Here is a 25,682-nt window from a genome sequence, read left to right as displayed (position 1 = left end):
GGGAAAGATAGAAGGGGGCAGGCATACCCTCCAACATTTCTCCGAGGAAAATAGGGACTCCCATTCCAAAATGAAAATTTTACTATTTATGCCCCACACTTCTTATTGAGTTGCCCCAACCACCCTGGGCAGCTCCCAACATACATAAAAACATAATAAAACATTAAACATTTTTTTTTTTAAAACCCTTCCCTATACATGATTGCCTTCAGATGGCTCAGGAGTTGGATAGCTCCATACCCTCCAACATTTCTCCAATGAAAATAGGGACATCCTAAGGAAAAGTGGGACATTCTGGGATAAAATCAGACACTAGGATGGCTTCTCTAAATCAGGAACATCCCTGGAAAATAGGGACACTTGGAGGGTCTGAGCAGGCAGGACAATCAAGAAGGCTTCTTCCTTATTTTGCCTCCTTCATGTATACATCTGCCTTTCTCCTCCATCTAAAATACCTGTGGATGAATGGAGATCTGGTACCTGTGGTGCTGTGCAGGGCAGATGGCAGCTCCCAGGAGTCCAGCTTTGCCTCAGGGGCTGCCAGTTGCTATCAGTTACTTTCACAGTGCTGCTTTTGGCAGAACTGAGAGTACAATAGAGTGCAACTGCTTATAATGGGAAAGACACTGTCCAGTGCGTCTTTTGACCATGTAATACTGACACGCCGCTTGATCATTGATCCTGGCTGCAAGTTCAGACAAATGTGATGTGGGCACATCGTATGTTGTTGGTGTCCTGCAGGCAGTAGCTGAATCCAGTCAGTGAGCAGGGGCAGGGGTGGAATCTATTGCAGAAATGGCTCAAGACACCTCACAAGATCTATTGGATTTGTTGCAAGACCAGCCTCCAAAATTTTATTTACACACACAGCTTTAAAAATGGTGTTTTACCTTATGGAGGAGGTTGGACTCTCCCTGGTTCCCATCCTCATCTCCAGAACTTTTCTGTTCCTCGTCTGATGTGACGTCTTCAATAGGAATCACAGAGATAGGGCACACCTTGTAAGGTTCTGTGTAGGCACTGTGGACAGAGGAAAGCAAGTTATTCTATCAGTGGATGATAACAAGAGAGGCTACATGCAACAGATGCTAGATTCTGGTCCTCTATCAGTATGCTGGGTCTGAATGCTAGGAGCTTTGTGCCATATTGTAAACAGCATCATCCTGCTAGATTCTACAACCTACAAATTCATATTCCATGTCAGTCATTTTGGTGTTGTAGAGAAGTTTGATGTCAAGCAGGTCCGTGTGTGTGTGTGTGTGTGTGTGTGTGTGTATGTGTTTTAACAGTGAACGGCAGAAGAAAAGTAGACTATTCCACCTTCTTCATAAAGCAGTGAGGCATTCACAAAACAACCAATTTGAGTCCTACATTGCAGGGGGTTGAGGTCCCTTCCAGCTCTCGAGTTCTGACTCTATGAACACAGAAGTGGGAAAGCATGACTGGCAGGAAAGAAAGAAAGAGGGAAAGAGAGAAAGAGAGAAAGAGAGAAAGAGAGAAAGAGAGAAAGAGAGAAAGAAAGAAAGAAAGAAAGAAAGAAAGAAAGAAAGAAAGAAAGAAAGAAACTGGTTTATGCACCTCATGAGGAAGGATTCTTTCAAAATGCACCAGATCTTACATCAAATCTTACTTCAAGTAACTGGAATTCATCCCCCCACCCCTAGCCTCCAGATCACTTGATGGGAGGAATTCGAGTGCATCTTGGAAATTGAGATTTTCATAGTTCAAAGAGCTCTGTCACCCTAAAATCCCTATCTATCTATCTATCATCTATCTATCTATCTATCTATCATCTCTCTCTCTCTCTCTCTATCTATCTACTATCTATCTATCTATCTATCTATCTATCTATCTATCTATCTATCTACCATCTATCATCTATCTCTATCTATGTATCTATGTATCTATCTATCTATCTATCTATCTATCTATCTATCTATCTATATCTATCATCTATCATCTATCATCTATCATCTATCTCTATCTATCATCTATCTATCTATCTATCTATCTATCTATCTATCTATCTATCTATCATCTATCTATCTATCATCTATCTATCATCTATCTATCTATCATCTATCTATCTATCATCTATCTATCTATTTACTTTTTGATGCAACAGTGAAATGCAGTGAAAAATATGGTATGGACAAATGATTAAGAAGAACACATTCAAAAAATACTCACTAAGGAAATTGGGATGAATGCTCGTTGTCATATAACCTCACCACAAACAAGTCAGAATAAAGTCTCAATGATCTTACTTTTGGTAAGGTTTTGTGAAAGCAGATCAGGATAAATGTTCAATAAACAGGTCACCTACGGAAGCCCAGTATTTTCTGAAGAGGTATTAGAGATATGGTGAGGAGAGAAGTCTTGATCATCAAACTTTGCTCTGCATTCAGCTATTGAAGGTACATAACAAATAATGGCTAGCGTCCTGACCTCTCCCTTTCAAATGATATTTTCCCAACTATATAAATGCATCTTTACCACACGTGTCTACTTTCTATGCTTTTAGTCTTGTTTTAAATGTATTTGTTGTTTTTGTGTTTTTAACTGCTTTTAATTATCTTCAGTGTAAAATTGCCTTGAGATGCTTGCTTGCTTGAGATGCATGCTTAGAAGGCAATAAATCAATCAGTGAAGATGAGAATATGTACATAGGGCTGTTTATTTCTGAGAAACGGCTAAATGTTATTGGAATGAGGAAGTTAATCTAATGTAACAGAATCTGGATTTTCTATTATTATTATTATTATTATTATTATTATTATTATTATTATTATTATTATTAGTTCATTACACATTAGCAAAATCTGATTAATTATTGTGAATTATATATGTATCCTAGCCTCCCTCCACATAATTAAGTGTAACATGCATGTGAGTTATGTCATTTTTCTCATATGAATAACATAATGAACAAAGGAAAATGAGTTAAACCAGTTGGCTGTCTTACCAGTTGACTGTTTAGAGTGTTACGGGAGGGGTAAGACCTTTGGCAAAAATGTTCCTCTTCAACCAGGCCTTTGGCTGATTAACATCCTATACCCTTTTTAATATGGAAGAGGAGGGTTATTGTTTTGTTCTTGTTTTTACTATGTTTTTTGTGTTTTCATCTTGCATTTTCATGCTGTGAACCACCGTGATATCTACAGATGAAGGGCAATATACGAATTTAGGAAATAATAAAAATTAAAATGAATGCAATATATTTCTTCTACCACTGGGTTATAAGCACTATCCATTCTTCACAACTATATGAAGTAACTTAGATGGCTTAAAAGGTAAAGGTAAAGGGACCCCTGACCATTAGGTCCAGTCGTGACCGACTCTGGGGTTGCGGCGCTCATCTCGCTTTATTGGCCGAGGGAGCCGGTGTACAGCTTCCAGGTCATGTGGCCAGCATGACTAAGCCACTTCTGGCGAACCAAAGCAGCGCACGGAAAGGCCGTTTACCTTCCCGCCGGAGCGGTACCTATTTATATACTTGCACTTTGACATGCTTTCGAACTGCTAGGTGGGCAGGAGCAGGGACCGAGCAATGAGAGCTCACCCCGTCGCAGGGACTCAAACCGCTGACCTTCTGATCTGCAAGTCCTAGGCTCTATGGTTTAACCCACAGTGCCACCCGCGTCCCACCCCTGGCAAATTGGTAGTAAATATGCTGCATACATATATGAGAAGACAATGTTTTGTGATCCTTGTATCTCTCCTGAATAATAGTTCTACTGACTCCAAGAGGCTAATAGGATTTGGTGCCTAAGCCAAGTGAGATCTGTCCATCCTGATTTTCAACTGTTGGCACCTGCTGTTGGAGCCCACATTCTGGTACTGCAGGGGTAACCAACATGGTGCTTCCATTTGCTGTTGGACTCCAGCCAGCACGGTCAATGGTCAGGAAAGATGGGAAATAGAGTCCAATAGCATCTAGAGGACACCACACTGGGTATTCCTGCAGCAGTGTAGCTCAATCCCGTATTCCAAATTATGGTCCTATGATACCTCGCCTGTTCCAATTATGAGGGAAATCAATATTACTTTTTTATTATTTACGTTATGACCGTAGCATGATTTGACCTGTCCTGGATGCTGGGATGGGGCACAGCAACTGTGCCCCATGCCAACATTTGTCAGTATTACAACTAGGCATGCTTTGGAAAAGTTCTGCAGGAAGACTCAGCCATGATCATTCACAATATTAACATTCAGAAGACTTTTCTTTTGCTTTTTTGGCCATATGTACTGAGACAAAATATATACAGCCTTGTATACATAGAAGCTGGGCTGGAAGAGCATGTGACTGATATTTCTTTTATTTCATTCCAAGCAGGCTCTAGACTAATCATCTAATACCTCCGATAACAGCACATAACAATTGTTAATAATGTCTGGTGTACACGATGAGGCCATAATGGCTTTAAAATGAACAGCGACTGCTTAAGGATGAAACCTGTGGCACATTTTCACAGGCAGCTATGCAAATACAAGTCATTATGATTTCCCCTAAGTACCACAGTAGGAAACTCATCACCTTTATGATTCCCCCACTGCCCCCTCCCCGCTATTAGATATTTATAGCCTTTAATTCAGTAAATAGCTCCAGGCTCAAGAACAGCCAAACTTTCCTTCACGTCATTGGGACCTTACGTGCATGGGCTGAGAACCATCGCTCATATACTATCAATTATGTGGTTGCCGTAAGCATTTTGCATTACTTGGTCCAAGTTTCTCACAGTTGCTTTTGACAAAAGAGACCCCTTTGTTTTCCCAAAGACCCAGAATTTTTCAGTCACTTTTTCTTGGTAACCATTTACCCTAAATGCTGCAGCAACCCAATTACAGAAAAGCAAAGCCCAGAGCTACACATTTTCATGCTTTTGTGTATTCATAGCCCATTTCTGGGCAATATATTTTTGGTGGTCAACCACAGATGTAACCTCATATGGTTCTCTACGGCCTTTCTGTATCCCCTCTAAATCCACTCACCACTGTTCATTTCCCTCCACTGTCACCACTTCCATAATTTTCAAGTCACCATAGTTTGGGGAAGCGGGATGATGGCAACAGGTTGCACCTTGACTTATAAAAGCCTCCACACATAGAGGGTTCTCTACACCAGACATATTGACAGTAAGAGCAGTTTGGCAATGGAACCAAGTACCTAGAGGGGTGGTGGGTTCTTCAAGGCTGTGAGTCCTCAAGCAGAGACTGGGCAGCCATTTGTTGGAGGTTCTCTAGATTTCCTGCTGCGTCAGAAGGCCTACAAGGCCCTCTCCAACTCTACGATTCTATGACTCTATGACTGACAGGCCTCGAAAAGCAACTGGATATATAGGCGCTCTATAGATGTTGTAATTAATATGTCAATGGGAAGAACCTGCAAAAAAACAACATGAGAGCCTGCCGGGTGGCCAACCAGTTGCCTATGGGGAGCCCTCAATCCTCCTCCCCACTCCCAGCTTATGTATTAGTATGTCTGAAAGGGGGAGATGTGGTCAGGTAAGGATGGCACAAGGTGATGCAAGGTGAATACATTTTGGGATTTCATTTTCTATCACAAAAGAAAGTTCATGGACAAAGAAACACGAAGGGAAAGTTAAAAAAAAACCTAAATATAAAGATAAAACTAAATATAAAAATGGAGCACCATTCAAGTTTGGATCACTGAATGTGAATGGTTTTGTGAAAATTTATAAAACACAACAAGCATGAAGTGCAACCTTTTCATTGTGTCTTTTCTAACTCTGTATTATTATTCCTGATGAGACTGAGGCTGTGTGGGCTCAGGATCATTTATGCCAGTGGTTCCCAAAATGAATGATACCAGCAGAGGGGGCAGTGGGATTACTGGGGGGGGGGGTGTTAAGAGGGTGGCAAGGGGCACTGAAGTTGAGCAAAGGAGCAATTAATTGTTACGATTGTGAATTTTATTCTTAATCGTGCAAACCATGATTCTGAACAATGTTTTTTATAGGGTAGGGAGCACTGGGGATGAGTTTATGGAACCAAGAGGACGGTGGCGCAAAAATGTTTGGGAACCACTGATTGACACCACTCAACACATGGCAAAATTAAAAATGTGTTAGGAGGATGATCAGCATGGCAAATTTCAAAAGGGGAAAAATACAGTTGTTTAAAAAGCAGCATCACACATAATATAAGAGCTAGCCAAGCAAGGTTCCTGAGAAGAAAGGAAACCTGGTATTCTAACAGTTTCCTAAGGATTGTAATGAAAGATGCATAGATCACATTAATTCTGTCAATACATTTTTAAATGGCATGTGATTTAGCAAGACCATCTCTCTGAATGGTCTTGGAATGAGATATGATATTTCATGGCATAGATATTCGGTGCACACAAAGTATATGATTGCAAATGCATCCCCTTTGCAAGCATTCATCTTCACCCTTGATTATTTATGATGGGCAATCTCTTCTCCACGTTGGAAGGCTATTATTCTTTACAATACAAGAATTTTAAGCAAGACCCCTTTCCAGAAAGGGCAGTAGAACTTGTCAACAGGCTATGGATTCCATTTGGCTGAAGGAGGGACAGAGTAAAAGCAGCTCTAGGCCACTGGTGCAGTTCAGAGATGCTTGGAGGAGCATTCAGGCCCTCCACCTAATGCCCCTGCCTGTGTGAGCTCCTCTCCTGTGCATTGAGCATGAAAGTCTGTTAGAAGATTCTAACTACTGTATGTTCTGTAGAACATGGTTAGAATCCCCCTTGCAATGAGGATCCCTAAGCAGTCAGGGTTCCCAACTGAAGAGAGGATTCTAACCACATGCAGCTGGACGTGGTTAATATCTCCCTGCAAGCCTTCATCCCCAGTACACAAAGCTTGGTAGAAAAGTCCCTCAGGTGTTCAATGAAGAGGGATAATGTTGATGCTATTGCAGAACTTCAGGATTTGGCAACTGCTTCCACCTCAACTCTTAAAACAACAGCAGGCCTAATGTATGCTGCAGTCCTGGACTCTGGGGTGTAATAAATTCATTGCAATCTCTGGACCATGTATGGTATGATGTAAGTTTGGGAGATATGAAGTGTGGAGCTACGGTCTGAAAATTCTGTAGCGCTCCAGTTACGTCAACAGGAATATAACAGGGCTTTCAATGTGGAAAAAGGTGAGCTTTTAATTATAGATTTGACTTTTGGGGAAACAGTTGGGTTTGCAGAGCCCAAATACCAACTGAAGACCTAGGTAAGCTCACCTATTCCAAGGGTTCAGCACATATGCAATGTATTGTTGCCCAACACAGGAATAGGGTTTCAAAGGACTTGTGAGGAAGTTACACTGGGAAGAAGCTGGTGAGCTGCTGAAGACGTTGCCAGCAGTAGTGGACAATAGAGCCAGAGCAGAAGCATCCTGACATTGGTCCCACTGCATAATACTTGGATGGGGCTGGGGTAGAGTAGGGCGGTGGTAAGGCCAGGGCTGTGTAGACACTGTGGTGGACCCAGTTTGTCAGCTGCACTGTTTGTTGCATCCATCCAGTCAAATCACTCTAGGAAAGTCAGTTGCATTTAACATACCAGCACTTCAAAGATAGGCGCTTTCTCTTGATACATGGGTTAAGTTCCTACAAGGACCGTGTTTATGTGCAGCCTTCAGAAATGCAGCCCTCTATTTACCCAGAAGGACTCTACCACCTGCTTTTCACAAATGTGCATGTCTCCTCTTTATCCTACCCTAAGACAAAATCCCTGAGAAGAAACTATCTGCTTAATGGAGCCCGATCGTTACTTAGGGTTTCCCATGAAACAACACCATCACAAATGCCAAAATAACTTTTTGATGATACATTGCAGTGGGTTTCATGGCAAAAACAGAGCGGAATGACTTTATAGCATTGCCTTAGATTGCTCATAAAGGAACTTAAAAGTACACTCTGTTGTTGCTCTCTCAGTATCTCTGCTGATAACTTAATGAGCTCCAGTGGGACAGGAACTAGCTGTTCCCGCATTTAGAGGTAATGATGATGAATTATCTTTCAGCTTGTGTCTCTGAAAGTGGTACCAGTGTTGGTACAGCGATCTCAAGCAAAGCTCCATTTCGGAGCTCCTTATTCATGCGATCAGCAGTTTTGTGTCATGAAGTCATGACATTTGTCAAACACAGCAAGTATTCTGCATATTTCAAGAGGGGTTGGGGGGGCGCAGGGGTTGTGTGTGTTGCTGCTGATAAACAAAGACAAGAGTGCGAGAGAGGAACTGAGGCCAGAGTGTGCTTCTCTCCAGCTCTGCAGTCCCAGGGCAACACTATTTAAGAACAGTATCGAAAGATCCAAATGATTTCAGTAATTGCACAACTGCAAAAAGACAGCCAGTTCCTTTTTCTATCAACCCACTGAAAAGGAGAGCTGGTGCAGAACCAGAAACATATATGCTCCATCTCCTATCACAATGACACACTCTCCGCAGGGAAAGCGAGGGGAGAGTCAGACAGAATATTATAAGGGCTCCTTTCTAGCTCCATAGCTGGAAGACAGGTCTGTATGCCAAAAAGCTGAATCAGTTTTGCTCCTGTCCTTCAATGGCCACTACTACTCCCACCATATTCTGCTCTTTTCTGGCTGGGAAAAGCATCCTCAGCTTGGCCCCTAAGAAAGGAGGAGGCTGCACCACTCATTCCAGTGAGATGATGGGGCATGAGCAGAGCCGTCTTTCCTACTGGGCATAGTGGCGCATTGCGCCAGGGCGCTCGCTTCTCAGGAGTGCCCCAGTGAATGGGGGAGCTGCGCAGCTTTGCCGGTGGCCTCCCCTTTCCCTGCACGTCCGCCAGCTATGGCCCATCAACCATATGGCTGGCGGGCGTACAGCTTGCCTCCCAAGCCCCCGCGGGAGGAGAGCGATCCCTGCAGAGGCTTGGGGAAAGGTTGGCAACTCTGGGAAAGGGGAGGGGACACCGGAGGGATATTTGCACCCTGGGTATGAGAGGCAATTTTAAGAGGCAAGATCTTCTTGTCTTCTCATCTGCCACTTGGCTGAAGGATGCTTCATTGATTGCCCTGCTTGCTGCCATCTTCTCCTCTGGGGTAGACAAGCAAGTGGTGACAAGGCTGACAAAGCAATACACAGCGCACACCTGCCTTTTCAACTGCAAAGCTGAACACCCCCCCTGTTCACTTATCCACCTCCCACACAGAGCAGGATAGTGCCTGCTGACTTTGCTCCAAACCTACACAGACACATTCAGTGGAAGGACCACGTAGGCATGTTCAAACATAAGGTTTCCCACCTGATCCTGATCACATGTAAGAGATTATTTTTAAAACAAAAATCGAAGCCAGAATGCTCTCAAGAATGCAGCATGGGTTTAATTTAGGGGAATGGTGATTGCTGATTGGTGAATGATGGTTGGATGGTGAACGGTGATTGTTCATAAATCAGAAAATCTGGATATTTTCTGATGCCCTAAGGCAAGTGTCATGTCTACTCCTCTTTTTTTTCCTGTAGGTGTCTGTAAACATTCCCTGTAAGCATGTAAGTTGGATATAAATGAGTTGGCATCCTGGGTGCTACAACCAAGAAGACCCTGTCTCTCACACCCTAGCCAACCATAGTTCCTATGGCAACGGAATGCAGAGCAAGACCTCAGTGACTTTTTCAGTGGGCAGGCAGGCTCCTGTGGAAGAAGAAGATACTTCAGATATCCCAATTCCAAGCTATGTAGGGCAGGGATAGACTCCAACCCCCATGAGCCCCAGGCAGCACAGTCAGGGATGATAGTTGTGGTCCAAAATATCTGGAGGGCCACAAGTTCCCAACCCCTGGTTTAGGACATTATAAGTAAACTGCTTTGAGGTTTTATTACAATCAAGAGGTATATAAATCTTGTGAAATAACTAATTAAATCAATAAATAATAAATAGGTAATGACATTTTCAGCAAATAGCGCCTCTGGAGTGCGGGTGGGAGAGGAATAAAAGCTTGGTGGGAGTAATTTTTGGTGAAAATGTGCATGGGAGGAACAGGTTAATACCTTCCTGTGTGCCACAGTTCTGTTCTGGATCAGGACCCTATACAACTGTCTTTATTTTCTGGGGGGGAAATGAATTGGTCCCTGCTGAGCACTCTTCAGTCTATTGATTGGTTGATCAATTTATCTCTATCACTGTGTAGATAGCAAACAACTAAAGCACCCCCAAAAGAATCATGGGAACTGTAGTTCACCCATCAAAGAGTTGCAATACTCAGCACCCTTAGCAAACTACAGTTCCCTTGATTCTTTGCCGGGGGTGGGGGTTGTTTGAAATGTATAGTGTGTATGCAGAGCCATCTATTAAATGCAATGTGTAGTTTGACCTTAACACTAAATATAAAATGCAGTGTGTAGTTTGACCCTTCCTATAAACGCTCAAGGACCAAGCCCTTCAAGGACCGATAGCACTTCATCCAGAGAGTAACTCTGGAATGGCTGCTTTTATAGCCATTCTGGGATGTGAGCAGCGCTGTGCATTCAGGACTTGCTTCCCTGGTTCCTTGCTCACCTCCCCACTTCACACCTGCATAAATTCTCCAGGCCAATAATGCACAAGCTATATTGCAAGCTGGGGAGAAGGAACGCCTAGAGGGAAGGTTGCTACAGCAGAGAAGTCAGCAGGATTCAGTGGAGGAGAACAGGGGAAAGCAGAGCACTTCCAAAGGATCTGGAGGGCAGGCACAGATAAACGCTTTCCCAGAGAGCAGAAATGCCAGTTTTCTCCTCTGGCCACCTCTGCACTCACAGTTCTAAAACGTATTTTCTTTTCATCTGACGCAACTGCAGAAGACCATAAACAGACCCACACATCTTAATAATAAATAACTACCATGTGAGAATTAACCGAATTTTGCTCAGTGAATAGATACTGGCACACAATCAGCCTTTTGTTTAATTAACACCCATATAACTTCAATGCAATAAAAATTTCATCATCACTTATTCTATGTTCCATGTTCAAGTCCAGGAAGGCACTAGCGCAGGAAAGGGGAACTAGCCAGCCTCCAGCCATTTTTGACAGATGGGCAGGGCCTGGTGCAATAGAGCCTCCTTCCTTGCTCCTGTTGCAGTTCTTGCTCTCTTGGTTGCAATTTAATTGTTCTTAATATTGTATTTTTGAATGCTTGTAACCTACCCTGGAGCCTCACTGTGAAGGGCATGTAAGAAATCTAAAAACCAAGCATTTATAGTATCAATATTGCATTTATAATATTAATATATCAATATTGCAGCTGATACTGTTCTCATGGGATGCATGGCTAGGCATAAGCATTACCCATTTGCAAGCCACCATGGAAAATCCAAAGTGTCTAGAGACAAGATTGGTCTTGACCGATGGGAGCTGTACATATAAAAAAGGCCTCCAGTTGAAAGAGAAAACCATGACGAGAGATGACATCAAAAGATAGAGGGCAGGGATGGGGAAACTGTGGTCCTCCATTTGTTGTTGGACTCCAACTCCCATCAGCCCCAGCCAGCATGACCAATGTCAGGGATGATGGGGGTTGTAGTCCCCCCAACAGCTGAAGGGTCACAGCTTTCTCATCCCAATATAGGAGGAGCAAAAAGTTCTAGTTACTAGATCACAATCACTGGAAATGGGAGGTATATAGAGTTGTCAACACCGGGAGGATAGCTCTGTTGCAGAGCCACCCCCAGCTTTCCCCACCCCCTACCTTTCCCCCCTGTAGTGAGATTGAACAAAATAGCATTTAGTTGCCCAGAAATGGGGGGGTGGGTTGCTCTTCTCTACCAGATATGCCCAGTGAAACACCCCCCAATTTTTTAAATAAAAAATGGCTTGGGCCTTCAAGCAGTGAAGATGCCTTTGGAGATATTTTTTATGCAGGCACTTTCCTTGAGCTACTAGATGGCGGAGTTGTGGAGGAGCAGATTTTGCTAGCTCCCATAGCTTTCTCCTTATTTCATAGCTGTGCAAGAAATCAACCAATGGCAGGAGAGCACTGCATGTGTCTTCCTTCAGCTTTGATTCTCTCTTGTGACATGTTTGGATTTGTTTTTCTTAGGCTGCAGCATTCTCAGCCTTCCTCCAGCCGCTCTTTGTACTTAATGTACAAAAGCCACACGCCCGCCTCCACCAACCTGGTGCCACCAGATGTTTTAGATTACAGCTCCCATCAGCCCTGGAGTTATGGTCCAAAACATCTGGAGGGCACCACGTTGGCAAAGGCTGCCAATACATTACACATGCAAGCAATTTCGTAGCATATTCCTACTTGGATCAAACAAAAACCGACCATCTGATGCCATTCCGAGAGTGTATGTAATAATGATGACTAATGATCGTAAAATGATGTTCGCCTCCTTCTGTTATCTTTCCCCATTAGAAGCTCATCAAAAGAAGACACGTTCGGAAAGTACCCAAGAGGCTGCAAAGTGGCAGAGCAAAAAATATGAGCCGCTTGCTCAGCACAAGCAAAAGCAGCAGCAGCAGCGAAACAGACTCCAGGAACAGATTGAGAGCCATTGCAACAGCTTTGCTGGTCTCTCCAGGAAAGTGCCTTTTTTTGCCATTTGTAACGGATTGTCCTAGCAGATGCCGAATTAGGTTTCTCTCTTTTGTTCCAAGACAAATGGCTGCATTGCACTTATGTAGAAGCACTTTCTAATCTGGGGAGAATGTCTCAAGTGTATTACGGCACTAATTATTCTGAATGGCGCTATTAATGACTGGTACAGTACCAAGCTTGCAGAAATGCCTTTCTACGGTGCTGGGTCTCGTTTTTGGGCGCAGCTCCATCGGACAGTGGTGGTTTGTCTTCAAAGGGCTGGCAGTGTTGCTCACAGTATTTCCATGGCTCTCGGTCTACCCTCCAGATGACCTCCTTTCTTTCTAAGCCATTCAAAAAAAGCTTTTCTCTTCCAACAGATTAAGTCAGATCGCTGTCAGAGGGTGGTGACCTTGCGTGCTTCCAAAATGGGAGTTTATCGTGAGATTGGTACTCCCTATTCAAGGAAGTATTTTGTACCAACCCATATTACGTAACACCCCCCCCATTTAATCCAGATGTCTCTGTTCCAAGGAAAATCTGATAAACAAGAAAGCCTGGCAAGCACGCCACATCCCAGGTACAAATGTTTCAGCACTAGCAATGGGACAGCAGCACCTGAGGGCAGCAGGATAGCTTAGAGCAGTGTTTTTCAACCTTTTTTGGGCAAAGGCACACTTGTTTCATGAAAAAAATCACGAGGCACACCACCATTAGAAAATGTTTAATATTTTTTTCTTTAATGGCAAACAAAAACGTTGCAGACCGTTCTCTGCTCAGCGGGGATCGATCCGCTGATCCCCGCTGAGCCAGCGGATGACAGCTCCTTCTCCGCGCTGTGTGCGGAGAGGGAGATGTCAGAGCCCCGCTGCTCTCTATGGGGAATCGGATGAGAGCGGATCGCCTGTCCGCTCTCATCCGATCCCATCCAATCTGATCCCCACCCAGGACGGATGGAAAATGGGGTGGACACAGTCCGGCGCCCGCATAGTGGGCAAAAATTTGACCTTTTTTTTTAAAATCTTTCGAATTTTTCATTTTTTTCCACGGCACACCAGGCAACATCTTGCGGCACACTAGTGTGCTGCAGAAGTGGTTGAAAAACACTGGCTTAGAGGAGCCTTTCTCAACCTTAGATGCCCAGACATTGTTGGACTACAACTACCATCATCCCTACCGATGGAACTGCAAGCTAGGGATGATGGGAGTTGTAGTCCGACCATATCTGGGCACCCAAGGTTGAGAAGGCTGGCTTAGAGGGTGCAAGGCAGGCTATGTGATGCTTGCAGCTCTTGCCATCTCTCTCTCCATACCTAAGCATCTGCCACTCTGTATGACCACCTCATTCTGTCTCATAGCTGGGTCACAATAATTGCTGTGGGACTTGGGAAAGTTTCTGATGGGCTGACCTTGGACTGTTTGGATGAAATGAGAAAGCATTGGAAGTGGTATTGGAAACTTCCTACTTGTAACCCAATTTGTCAAAGATCAGCTGTGCAAAATCCTGGTTATCAAACATTCCAGTTTCTTCCCTGTGTCCTGAATAGACACAGTCTTATGAATTCTTTTCCATTTTAAATCACTTGCTTGTTTCTTTTCCAATTTCTCCAATATTCTTCACAGCATTTGCAGCATTAGGCACTTTTTAAAAAATTAACAAAATTTATATACCGCTTGATTGCTGCAAAACCTTTAACTGGTTTATAAGAAATGTTAAAATTATCAGTAAAGATAGTTGAAAACAAGTAACTGCAATCATTTTTTTTAATAAAATAAAATAAAATAAGCCGTAAACTAAAGAGAGATTAAAACGCATCAACTTCTGTGTTTCTGGATAAAAGGAAAAGGTAAAGGCCCCCTGACAGTTAAGTCCAGTCGCAGTGCTCATCTTGCTTTACAGGCCAAGGGAGCCGGTGTTTGTCCGCAGCCAGCATGACTAAGCCGCTTCTGGCGAAACCAGAGCAGTGCATGAAAACACTGTTTACCTTCCCGCTGGAGCAGTACCTATTTATCTACTTGCACTTTGACGTGCTTTCGAACTGCTAGGTTGGCAGGAGTTGGGACCGAGCAACGGGAGCTCACTCCATTGCGGGGATTCGAACCGCCGACCTTCTGATGGGCAAGCTCAGTGGTTTAGACCACAGCACCACCTGCGTCCCTCAAGTGTTTCTGGATAGGCTGGCCTAAATAAAAATATTTTAAGCAGACGCTGAAAAGAATAGAGCAACAGCATCTGCCTAATGCCAACAGGCAGGGAGCTCCAAAGTGTGAGAGCTACTAAAAGAATAATTTCTTACAAGTGTGGAATGAATATTGTGCCAATGCCGGTTCTTCAGATTGAAGCAACCAAGTGGGCATATATGGGGTAAGGTGAACCCACAAGTAAACTGATCCCAAGCTATTAAGGGCTTTATATACCACCAGTAACACCTCGAACTTGACCTGAAGCAGTATCAGGCAGTGCCCTGATATTTGCAGACTGTAATGACACAAAACTATTTGAAAGATAGCATTGTATAAAAACTCAATTGACATATGGCAAGGAAAAGAAAAATCTGTTGAATGGAGACATTTAAAGGGTCCCTCGTGGTATAATATCTTCCTAGCCCAAACACTTTTTCAAAGGTCAGCATCGGTGATGTGAAGCCAGGTTAAAGCTGAGAATTGAAAAGACACCCTTAGGAGTTTAGCTCCAGCAACATTTCCAGTGAGACTTCTTGGCAAAGCTTGGCCTTTGCAAAAGGTTCTGCAGCAATTTTCTCAAAAGAGACCTCAGAATTTCAAAATGAAAGCTGTTCAGAAATGATGGTGGTGCCCTGGGAAACTTCCTTCAAATTCTTAGACTAGGACTTGGTGATATGCACGTCAATGGGAATGACACCTCCACTCCCGTCCCTGTCTTTCCAGGAAGCTCATTTTCCTTGTGTGTAATCAAGGCCTTGCTGGGTAGGACTCTTTTATGGTCACAATATCTGTGCAAGGCAGATGAGAGAAAGGTAAATAATAATAATAATAATAATAATAATAATAATAATAATAATAATAATAATTTTATTTATACTCTGCCCTGCCCGGCCAGGGCTGGGCTCAGGGCAGCTAACACCAAACATAAATTACAATAAGTAATAGAAAAAATGGAGGGGAAAAAGTTAATTAAAATATGGCTTAAAGCATCTATATAAGCATCCATCTCCCTTTTTCGGGTTTACTGAATTTACAAATCACTCCCCACAAAAAAATAAAGTCCCAAAACAACTTACAACAAGAAGAAAAGTACAGTAATGGACATACATAAATGTATTAAAAACATAGATTAAACAAACCCAATCCCTGGGTGGAACAGAATGCAATCATTCCACTCTCTGGAAAAAAAATCAGTATAGGACTAAACAGCTTCCCACTCATCCCAAGATTGGACAGAAAAGCACTTAAGGGATTCATTAAAAAGAAGCACTTCCCACTACCCACTAGGAAGGGTATTTCTGGGAGCATGACACAGGCAGAATGCTTTAGACGCCTCTGAGAAGTTCTGGCAAACACCGTTAAATAAACAGAGCTCCTGATTATGCACATCCAATGTGCTGTATGAGCACTCCAGTTTCCCAAACCCTTCCAGCAACTTATGCAGCAAATTCTTTAAGTGTATATAAAATGTGGCCACTTCAAAGTCATTATCTTAAACTACCGCTGCAACAAGGCTCAGATTTTCTATAAAATTAACCATTATAGGCTCATAAAATGCTGGAAGCCTATGCAAAAAGGGGAGTTGTGTTTCTTAATTCAGCTAAATGATATTCTTCCTTAGATCGTTAAAATCACTGCTAAGTAAAACTTACTGCAAGCAATAAACTTTAATGCAGCAGCCAAAGAGAGAGAGAGAGAGAATATGCCAGTAAAAGTGTATATGGGAAGGTGGGAAGAGATGGGACGAGAAAGACGCATAGCTGACAGCATCGCCGTAGACTCTCTAATCCTCAACTAATTTCCCTGCTTGTAGCAATGATATGGCTGAATGAGAGCAGATTGCAGACATTTTATCCCCTGCTCTTCTGATGATTGCTGGCAATCATTCCAAGAGTTAGCCAGCGCACCAGAGGAAGCAATAGGCCTTCTGGGACAAGCTAACCTCAAGCTGACTGAATCAGTACAAGTGGAGGCAGAGCAATGAAAACAATTATTTAGCAGTGCTTCCAGCATAACTAGTTATTTGGCAACATGAGGTAAGAAGAACCTCAACATGTCTGCTAACATCTGCTTATCAAAGAGACATTGCACTGGTTCACCGATAACTACAAACTCTTGTTTCTCTATCCTCAGGCTTGCATGCCCTCTCCTTCCTCTGGTCATTGTGCCCTCCCAATTGATTCTTCTCCTTGTTAAGGTAAGATAAACCATTGTTTCTTGAATTAGAAAACTGTGGCTTGCATTTGCCCTCCAAACCAGAACAGGAAACCACAAGCTGAAGTGGGCTTCCAATTCTGATTTCAAGGGTAAACACAACCATTCTTGTACAGTGGTACCTCAGGTTAAGTACTTAATTCATTCTGGAGGTCTGTTCTTAACCTGAAACTGTTCTTAACCTGAAGCACCACTTTAGCTAATGGGGCCTCTTGCTGCTGCTGCGCCGCCAGAGCACGATTTCTGTTCTCATCCTGAAGCAAAGTTCTTAACCCGAGGTACTATTTCTGGGTTAGCGGAGTCTGTAACCTGAAGCGTATGTAACCTGAAGCGTATATAACCCGAGGTACCACTGTATAGCAAATAATGGCATGCCCCAAATCAGAGGTGAGAGAGCATATGAGGGAAGGATGAAATACATGGGTCCAAGGCTCAGACCCAGCAAACAAACCATGGTTGCTAAGGTTACATCCAAACAAGTCCAGGTTAGCAGGTCTCCTCCCTGATGTAAACAAGGAGTATTTCCTCAAAGAAAACTGATTTTCAGTGATGCTATGCACCAGCCATATTTACGTGATTGCCTTGTGACATCTTATCTTATCCTATCATTTTCCACTAACACAAACTGCCTACTTGAATTTGTACATTGCCAAATGAATGATTGCCTACTGATATCAACCATTCAGGGTGGTAGAAGGTGATTATTACTTTTTGTACCTGTGTAAGAGGTTAGGGGAAGAACTGGCCAGTTAGTAGCATTCATAAACTTTTTATATCCCTTATTTATTCTGCTAGTTAGTAGATTTTAAAAAATAATTATTAATGATTAAATGTTTTCACAATCTGCTACACTCTACAGCTGGATAAATATGGCTCATCTTATAAATCACTTGCAAAATTCCAGTGCATCAATTGTTTAATAGATGAATATATGATTTAGGTTTATCTTTAATTATTTCAGCCAGCTCTGGATAATAAATATGAGTAGGGCTTGCATTATCAAAACATTAGCAAGAGCCAAATAAACCAGCAAATTAATTATGATGTAATTTGTAGGAAGTCAGAACTGAGAAAACTAGGAGTTCAATAAAGAATGAGCCAAGTGAAGGCAGGCACTCACAGCTGGAATATTTCCTCATAGCAGCCAACTCCTAGAGGTCACAGTCCCATTGCCCCCCCCCCTCAATAAAATATTTGATGGGGCCAGGCCCTCACAAACTTGTTATTCAAATGGTGTGCATGCACCACGTCTAATCTGCAGGGTGGGACTTACCTGCCCCATATTTTGTTCAAGTTGGCACCCCTGGCCTGAAGTGTACATTTCAAGAAGTATTCTGATTAGGGTATTATAAAATTAAGGGGATGACTAGAGTGGTGACAGCAATGGTGACTAGAACCAAAAGCTCGGTCTAGCTTAAGCTGGTTGTGATTTAGCCTGCAACTGCAAGTTAATTCCCACACAGACTTTCTAGATAAGAAGTCTCATTAAGCTGCATGATCTTTTAAGTCAAGGATGGTTAGCCTGTAGCGCTCCAGATGTTGCTGGACTCCCAACTCCCATTGTTGTTGTTTAGTCGTTTAGTCACCTCCAACTCTTCGTGACCCCATGGACCAGAGCATGCCAGGCACTCCTGTCTTCCACTGCCTCTTGCAGTTTGGTCAAACTTATGCTGGTAGCTTCGAGAACACTGTCCAACCATCTCATCCTCTGCCGTACCCTTCTCCTTGTGCCCTCCATCTTTCCCAACATCAGGGTCTTTTCCAGGGACTCTTCTCTTCTCATGAGGTGGCCAAAGTATTGGAGTCTCAGCTCCAGGATCTGTCCTTCCAGTGAGCACTCAGGGCTGATTTCCTTAAGAATGGATACGTTTGATCTTCTTGCAGTCCATGGGACTCTCAAGAGTCTCCTCCAGCACCATAATTCAAAAGCATCCATTCTTCAGCAATCAGCCTTCTTTATGGTCCAGCTCTCACTTCCATACATCACTACTGGGAAAACCATAGCTTTAACCCAACTCCCATTAGACCCAGCCAATGTGACTGGTGATCAGTTATGTTGGGAGATGGGAGTCCAAACCTATCTGGAGGACCGCAGTTTCCCAATCCCTGTTCTAAATGAACATGCTTTGAATGGCACTGCACATCTCACTGAAACCAAGAGTACAGATTCTTGACTAACTCAAGTCTCATTGCTTTTAATGACTTAGCCACAGCTATCTAAATTTCTAGACAGACAAGAAAAGCAGCTTAGGTCTCCTACCATCTTTCTAGCTGTGTTATGATATACCCCACACCCCATTTGTGAATGGTTTTCTTGCATTCCTCCATTATATTTCACCAGCTTCTTTAAAAATAATTGCAAAAGCAAATTCAGTGACGCTAATAATGTGAGTGATGTCAGCAACCCTGCAAGATGGGCTATTCTAAATATGCACTGAATGCAGCCAACTCTTGGAATGAAAAACAAAGCCCACAGGCGTTGCCAGAAGTATTAAGAAAAAGGAAAAACCAGGCACAATCTTGACTGGTTTCAGCTGCCCAGGATAATACATGGGATTCGTTGAGCCTTTATAGTTATGGCATATCTTATCAGCTAGCAAAGGACGTTCATCTTGCTTGTTTTCTGCTCTATGACTCCTGCTCCTACCACTCCTAGCCTGATACTTCCATCTGATAATGTCTTTGTAATGCACCCTTCATGACCTCAGTTATGTTTTATGATGCATCTGAAGCATATAGCCTCTCCATCAAGAAGAAGAAAAGTCATAGAGAACAGGATGGTAACTGACTGTCAAAATGGAAAAAGCCCATTAGCTCTGTTATCTTAGTGCCAGCTTTTTCAAGGGTGTCCAGCCTGCAAGTGCCAGTATTGCTGCTGCTGCTGCTGCTGCTGCTGCTGCTGCTGTACTTGCAAGCTGTAACACACAGCAATTTGAAATTGAATCAGCCCATGAAGGGGGTGTCTGCAATTCATTTGAGCTTTCTGGGCCAAACCCAGGCAAATGTTAAGGTAGCTATCAGGCGAAGGAATTGTTCAAGCCAGGAGAAAAGGCGGACCTGGCATGACCCAGTAGTTAATAGATTTAACAACTGCAAGAATCTGATCAGGCTCCATAACGAAGAGGAGAACCTTTCATTTAGCTCTGCCAACTGGATTGTGGCTTCCTGGTACACATTCTGGCAGGCAGGAGATTCCTTCATCTCTTTCATGGAAAATGGATTATTACAGGAGGGCTGGGGAAGCCTCTGACCACATGGCCAGGGTTCTTGAAAAGTGAGGAACTGAGCCAAGCGTCAACTGTGTTTGGGACATGCACAACCACTGTTCCTTTAGCAGAGAGGCAGGCTGATGAAAATATTAAGAAGAGCAGGAAAGCAAACACCCAAGACTGAAAAAGTTCAGAGTCACTCCCGGAAGCAGTGGGGTTGATATGGCCCCAAGATACAAGGAGGTGGATACAGAGGAATGCTTTATACACCCTGTCCAAAGTTACAACTAGCAGTTTAGGGGTTACCTGCACATTGCATGCAAACAGATGTAGCAGAGCTCTAAAACAATTTATTGGAGGGATTCTGGAGTGGTGACGTGGCAGAGAAGGTGGGCCTTAACTGTTTTCCACACTCATCACTTCTCTGTTCTAAACCCCATACACCCCAGATCTACTTTTCTTGCAGTGGCAATCCAAACATGGGGCTGAAATGCATCTCTCTGAAGCTCCAAGCAAGTACTATGAAGACTTGCGTTTACAAAATTTTGGGTTTTGAGCATGAAAGAAGGGAGGTTTGAAAAAGAAGCATCTCAAAGCATTCTGTACTTGGGACTCCTGGGATCTGCCTCCGTTCAACCAAAAGCTTTTACAAGCTTTTTACATCTCACTTTGCAGTTCTGCTTGCTGTCTTGGCCCCCGTCCTGCATTTCCTGTAAACAGGGAACACTTCCTCCCTGGAGATGACCTGGCAATGAACTAGCAATAGTTGATGTTGGATGCACCACACCCAGAACCTTGCTGTGCTAGAAGGTACAATTGGTGACTGTTAACATATAATAAGTTACTAAAAGCTCACTGAGCCTGTTACAGGATTCTCTGTATCCAACACTGACAATGCTGGAAATGTTCATTTGCGCCATAAATGTGGTTTTATTCTAACAAAACAAAATGGCGGAAACACGATCAACTTAGGCTTTCTAGTTGTTTCAACGCTACCTTTTCACTGTGATGATATCTCCTGAACATATCATTCTGCTTAAGTATCAAGCTTAGACCAATAAATTCATATCCCTTCACATAGGGTACCTGTGCGCCCCCGCCCCTGAGGTTGCTTGACTACACCTCCCTTAATCCCTCAGCGTTGTCCATGCTAACCGGGACTGATAGGGCTTGGAGGGCCACAGGTTCCCTGTCTCCGATCTATGGGCATGCCTGCACTAGATACTTCAAGTGGTTTAACAGGTCTTCCATTTTCTCGGAAAACAGTGGGAATTGCAGTTCTTGGAGGGAAATTTAGGGATCTCTTTCAGAATTATCAGCACCTCACTAATCTACAAAGAACCAGGATACTTTGGGGGAAGCCATGCTAGTTAAAATGGTATGAAACCAATAGAAGCTTGGAAGGGAGGACAAAACAGAAGTTGGCAGGGTAGTTTGGGGGGCAGTTAGTATAAATTGTAGAATGAATGTTTATGATGCTGCATTGGTAGTAGAGATTGGGAGGGGGGATTTGATTCATTTCACATTTAAAAGTGAACCTACACAATTCATGCATTTCAAAACAATATGATAACCCAAACACATTCCTCCTTTAAAAATTGAACTTATCCCCCCCACCCAGTGCTGTTCTCCAGTCAAGTAATGTGTAAAAATATGTATATTCTATGGTAAAGTATGCACAGGAAAGTATATATTAGTGAGAATAACATGCATTTTACTGGGGGAAATTGCTTTGCAAAAGTGCATTTGATAAAATTGCATTCAAACATATGTATATGAGAAATTCATTCCCGAAGGCTGGTAAATTTTCAAGAGGCTTTTAAAAAAATCGCACACTGACGTGGATGTGTGGAGAACTGAACTTATGTTTGTGAAAATTAGAAACTGAGAGAACCAACACTGTTAGATTCACCCATCTCTAATTAGCAGTAAACTAGTAGATAAATCAACACTCCGCCCGCCCCGCCCCCCGCTCCTTGGCTTTTATTATGTATCCTCTTCAGAATCTATTCTTCTCTGCCTTTTGTAGTTACACTATGTCAAATAAAGCAATGCAAACATTTCTAGGGTTATTGCTGCACATCTCCTAGCCAACTGGGAAAGTAATTCATACATTTACACGTTTTATTAGGATCCCACCCTATTTTATGGATGCTTAAGCCAGTGCAGGGGGCTGGGCAATTAATAGAAATTCAGTGGTGAAATGCTGCATGGACAGATCTAGAGCAGATCTTGTTGTAGAGTAATACCAGAACATTTCACCCACCTTCCTCAGTAAATAGGCCCATATGGGCTTAAGACTAGAAGTTCTGGGGAAATGGGGTTACAACTCTCATCGCTGTAAGCAGCCCAAGGGCAAAAGCAGTTATCATGAAGCTTAAGCTGAGCACCACACAGGTTCAAGCCATCACTCACCCAAAACACTGGATGTGTAAACACCACCTTTTCTGCCCATCTGTCAGAGATGCAAGAAAATTGTCTGGATATATTGCAGCAAAATTGGCTAACCTTCTTGAGCCTTTCTCCCACCCTACCCCCTTAGTTTTACAGTCGAGACTCCTTCCAAGCAGGCATTTGTCCTGATGGTTTCTGTACAAATACACACACCAGACAAGGGCAGCAACCTTGGAAGATTTATCTAGTGCTGCTTCCCACAGAATTGCAACTTGGGGGAGGGGGAGGGGAGACGGAGAGAGAGAAAAGTAGAGAGGCATCTCAGTGAATACTAGAAAAGCATAATAATCTTGAGAAAGTGTCACCAGGCCACAAAGCCAGACAGACTGGAGCTGTGTTAATGGCACATACTGGAGATTGTTTTCACTGCTCAGGACTTAGAAGAGAATCCAATCATGAACTGTTGTGCAGTAAGTTATTATCATTCTGCAGGTCTACTATATACAGTACGTGCGAGGTACTTAAGATTTATAAAATGTCAATGGAGGCTTAAATTTAGGGACTGCTTACGTATACAGGCATAACACTCATGTACACACTTACCAAAAAGAGAAAACACTGAGTAGCATTCAGCGGAAGTTCTACTTAAATTAGACCCAGTGAAATTAATGAACCTAAGTTAGACCACAGTTACTCCATACGTTTGAAGCACACTGATACCACTTTCATGCGTTCCCACAAATTATGAGTTCCCACAAAGAATTCTGGGAGCTGTAGTTTCATACCCCCCAACATTTCTCCAATGAAAATAGGGACGTCCCATTCCATAATGATAATTTTACTATTTATACCCCACACATCTTAGTGGGTTGTCCTAGACACTCTGGGCAGCTTCCAACATATATAAAAATATAATAAAATGCTAAACATTTTTTTAATAAAAAAACCCTCTATACAGGATTGCCTTCAGACAGCTCGGGAGCTGGATAACTCCATGCTTTTCTCCAGTGAAAATAGGGACATCCTAAGGAAAAGCAGGAAATTCTAGGATCAAATCTGAAACCGGAGTGACTTCTCTAAATCAGGGTCCATCCCTGGAAAATAGGGACACTAGGAGTGTCTGTAGTTTGTTAAGGATGCTGAGAGTTGTTAGGAGGCCCCTACTCCCCTCAGAGAGCTATAATATTCTGAGTGGTTTGACAATAAATCCCTCTTCAGAGGACACTGTGGGAATTGTAGCTACTGGGGGCGAATAAGAGTCTTGCTTACCAGACCCAGACCTGCTTAGTTTCAACAAGGTGGCAACTTCATGTGCTTTCAGACCAGCAAAAGATGGATCCCTGACCATTTTCAGGGCAGTTCCACATAAAACGGGCCACAGTAGTACGTAAGTTAAGTAAGGCATAAGGCTTGAGAAAACATTAGCAGAACTTTTTGACATTTCACACATTTCATAGGGCAGCAAGTAGGTAAGGCTGATCTGATCACAAAACCATAGAACAAATGAATATATTTCACATTATGGCCCCATATACAATAACCAGCAGAATTCCCCCATAACTCATCTCTCTGGAGAAAACAAGATCAAGGACGCCAGCTTAGAAACCAACCAGTTCACACATAAGTCTCAAACAACAACTTTGGATAGTCATTTTTCAGTGACCTCCTTATTAATAGACTTTCCTGCCAACTAATCCCTGAGGCTTCAGGCAATGGCTTCGCTGGCTGAAGATGGAAGAACAATTTTACAGCAAAAGATGGTTTCTTTTATTTTTCTGTAACTGCTGGGAAACTTGCCAGCGAAGAGTTGCAAAGGTAATGCTCTGAACACCCTTACAAAATTGCTGCCGCTGGTGAATTTCAGCTGTTTTCAAGATCTCTACTCCAAATATGTTTGATGTTATAAGGGTAAATTAAAGGAAATTATTACTCAAAGTAAATAGCACCATGAGGCCATTACATAGGATTTGTTTACTTTCTGAGATCCAAACCCAATCAAGGCTTCAATCAATCATGTTATTTGTATGCTGCCTTTCCATGCTCAAACCATGCTCAAGGTGGCTTACAACATGTAAAAAATTACATCACTGCAAACGTAACAGAAGTAGTCCAAAACAATAAGCAAAATATCAAAAGTACACAACCAAATTGAACTACAGTGAACGCTCGGGTTGCGAACATGATCTGTGCGGGATGCACGTTCGCAACCTGCATCTGCGCATGCGCAGGTTGCAATTCAGTGCTTCTGCGCATGCGCAAAGTGCACTTTAGTGCTTCTGCGCATGCACGGCTGGTGAAACCCAGAAGTAGCCCGTTCCGGTACTTCTGGGTTTCGGTGGTCCGTAACCTGAAAAAACACAACCTGAAGTGTCTAAAACCTGAGGTATGACTGTGTTTCCACATAAATCAAAAGATCCAAAATAAAAATACAAAAAAACAGCAACAACCTCATCCCAACCCTGCCTCCTAAACAACACCCCAGCCCAAGGTTCTGTTCAGCAGCCTCAGCTTTTGTAGCTGGAGTCAGTCTGCCCTCCTCGCCAAGTGAAAAAAAGGCTGCAAGGCAGAGAGCAGGTCTTCCACAGCTCACAGCTCAGACACACCATGTTCACATGGTGCACTCATAGTCACAGATTCTGTTGGGTGGACTTCTAAAATTACTGATCATCCAGAATGCAGACAGTGTGAAAATTGCAAATCACTCTGTGTGAGGGTGAATCATAATCAAATAACTAATGCAAAGCATTATCGCAAAAAAAATATATATTGATTTCATTTCCCCTTCAGCCATGTGTAAAAAGGGACTAAAAACAGATTAAAAGCCGGAGAAGAGAAGATATGGAGAAACGGAATCGGATCTGGATCTCTGAGAGAATGATTAAAAGGAAGCAAGAAATCCTTAGTTTGCTCTTTGCTGTTCAGTAAGGGAGATGAAGTGTGTGATAGACACTTCCTTCAAAGCAATAACAATGCCCAGAGCCCATGATTCTCACTTACACAGCACTTTTTAGTATTCAGAGCACTGTACGACTTTTTTCTCTCATCCAGCCTCAAAATGTCCCTATGAGCAAATAGCATTCTTGCAGCTTTGTTGCGGACAACAGACAAAGCCAAAGAGAAAGGGCTGGCCCAGAGGCAGTGTAGTGTAGTGGTTAGAGGACTGAGGAAACCCATGT

General features: G+C 42.9%; 1 protein-coding gene across 5 annotated transcripts in view; it reads right to left on the bottom strand.

Moving 5' to 3' along the window:
• Positions 1-25,682, bottom strand: part of FGD5 (FYVE, RhoGEF and PH domain containing 5) — a 130,767-nt gene that overhangs the window by 78,096 nt on the left and 26,989 nt on the right. For all 5 annotated transcript variants that reach the window (XM_081852282.1, XM_081852283.1, XM_081852280.1 and 2 more), the window contains exon 3: positions 891-1,020. In XM_081852282.1, the coding sequence (XP_081708408.1) occupies positions 891-1,020 (130 nt within the window). The remainder of the gene's footprint in view (positions 1-890; positions 1,021-25,682) is intronic.

Source organism: Podarcis erhardii (genome assembly GCF_964252035.2).
Source record: "Podarcis erhardii genome assembly, chromosome: 2".
Classification (NCBI taxonomy): Eukaryota; Metazoa; Chordata; class Lepidosauria; order Squamata; family Lacertidae; genus Podarcis; species Podarcis erhardii.
Note: the sequence above shows the minus strand (reverse complement) of the source record. Positions and strands in the feature narration are given on the sequence as shown.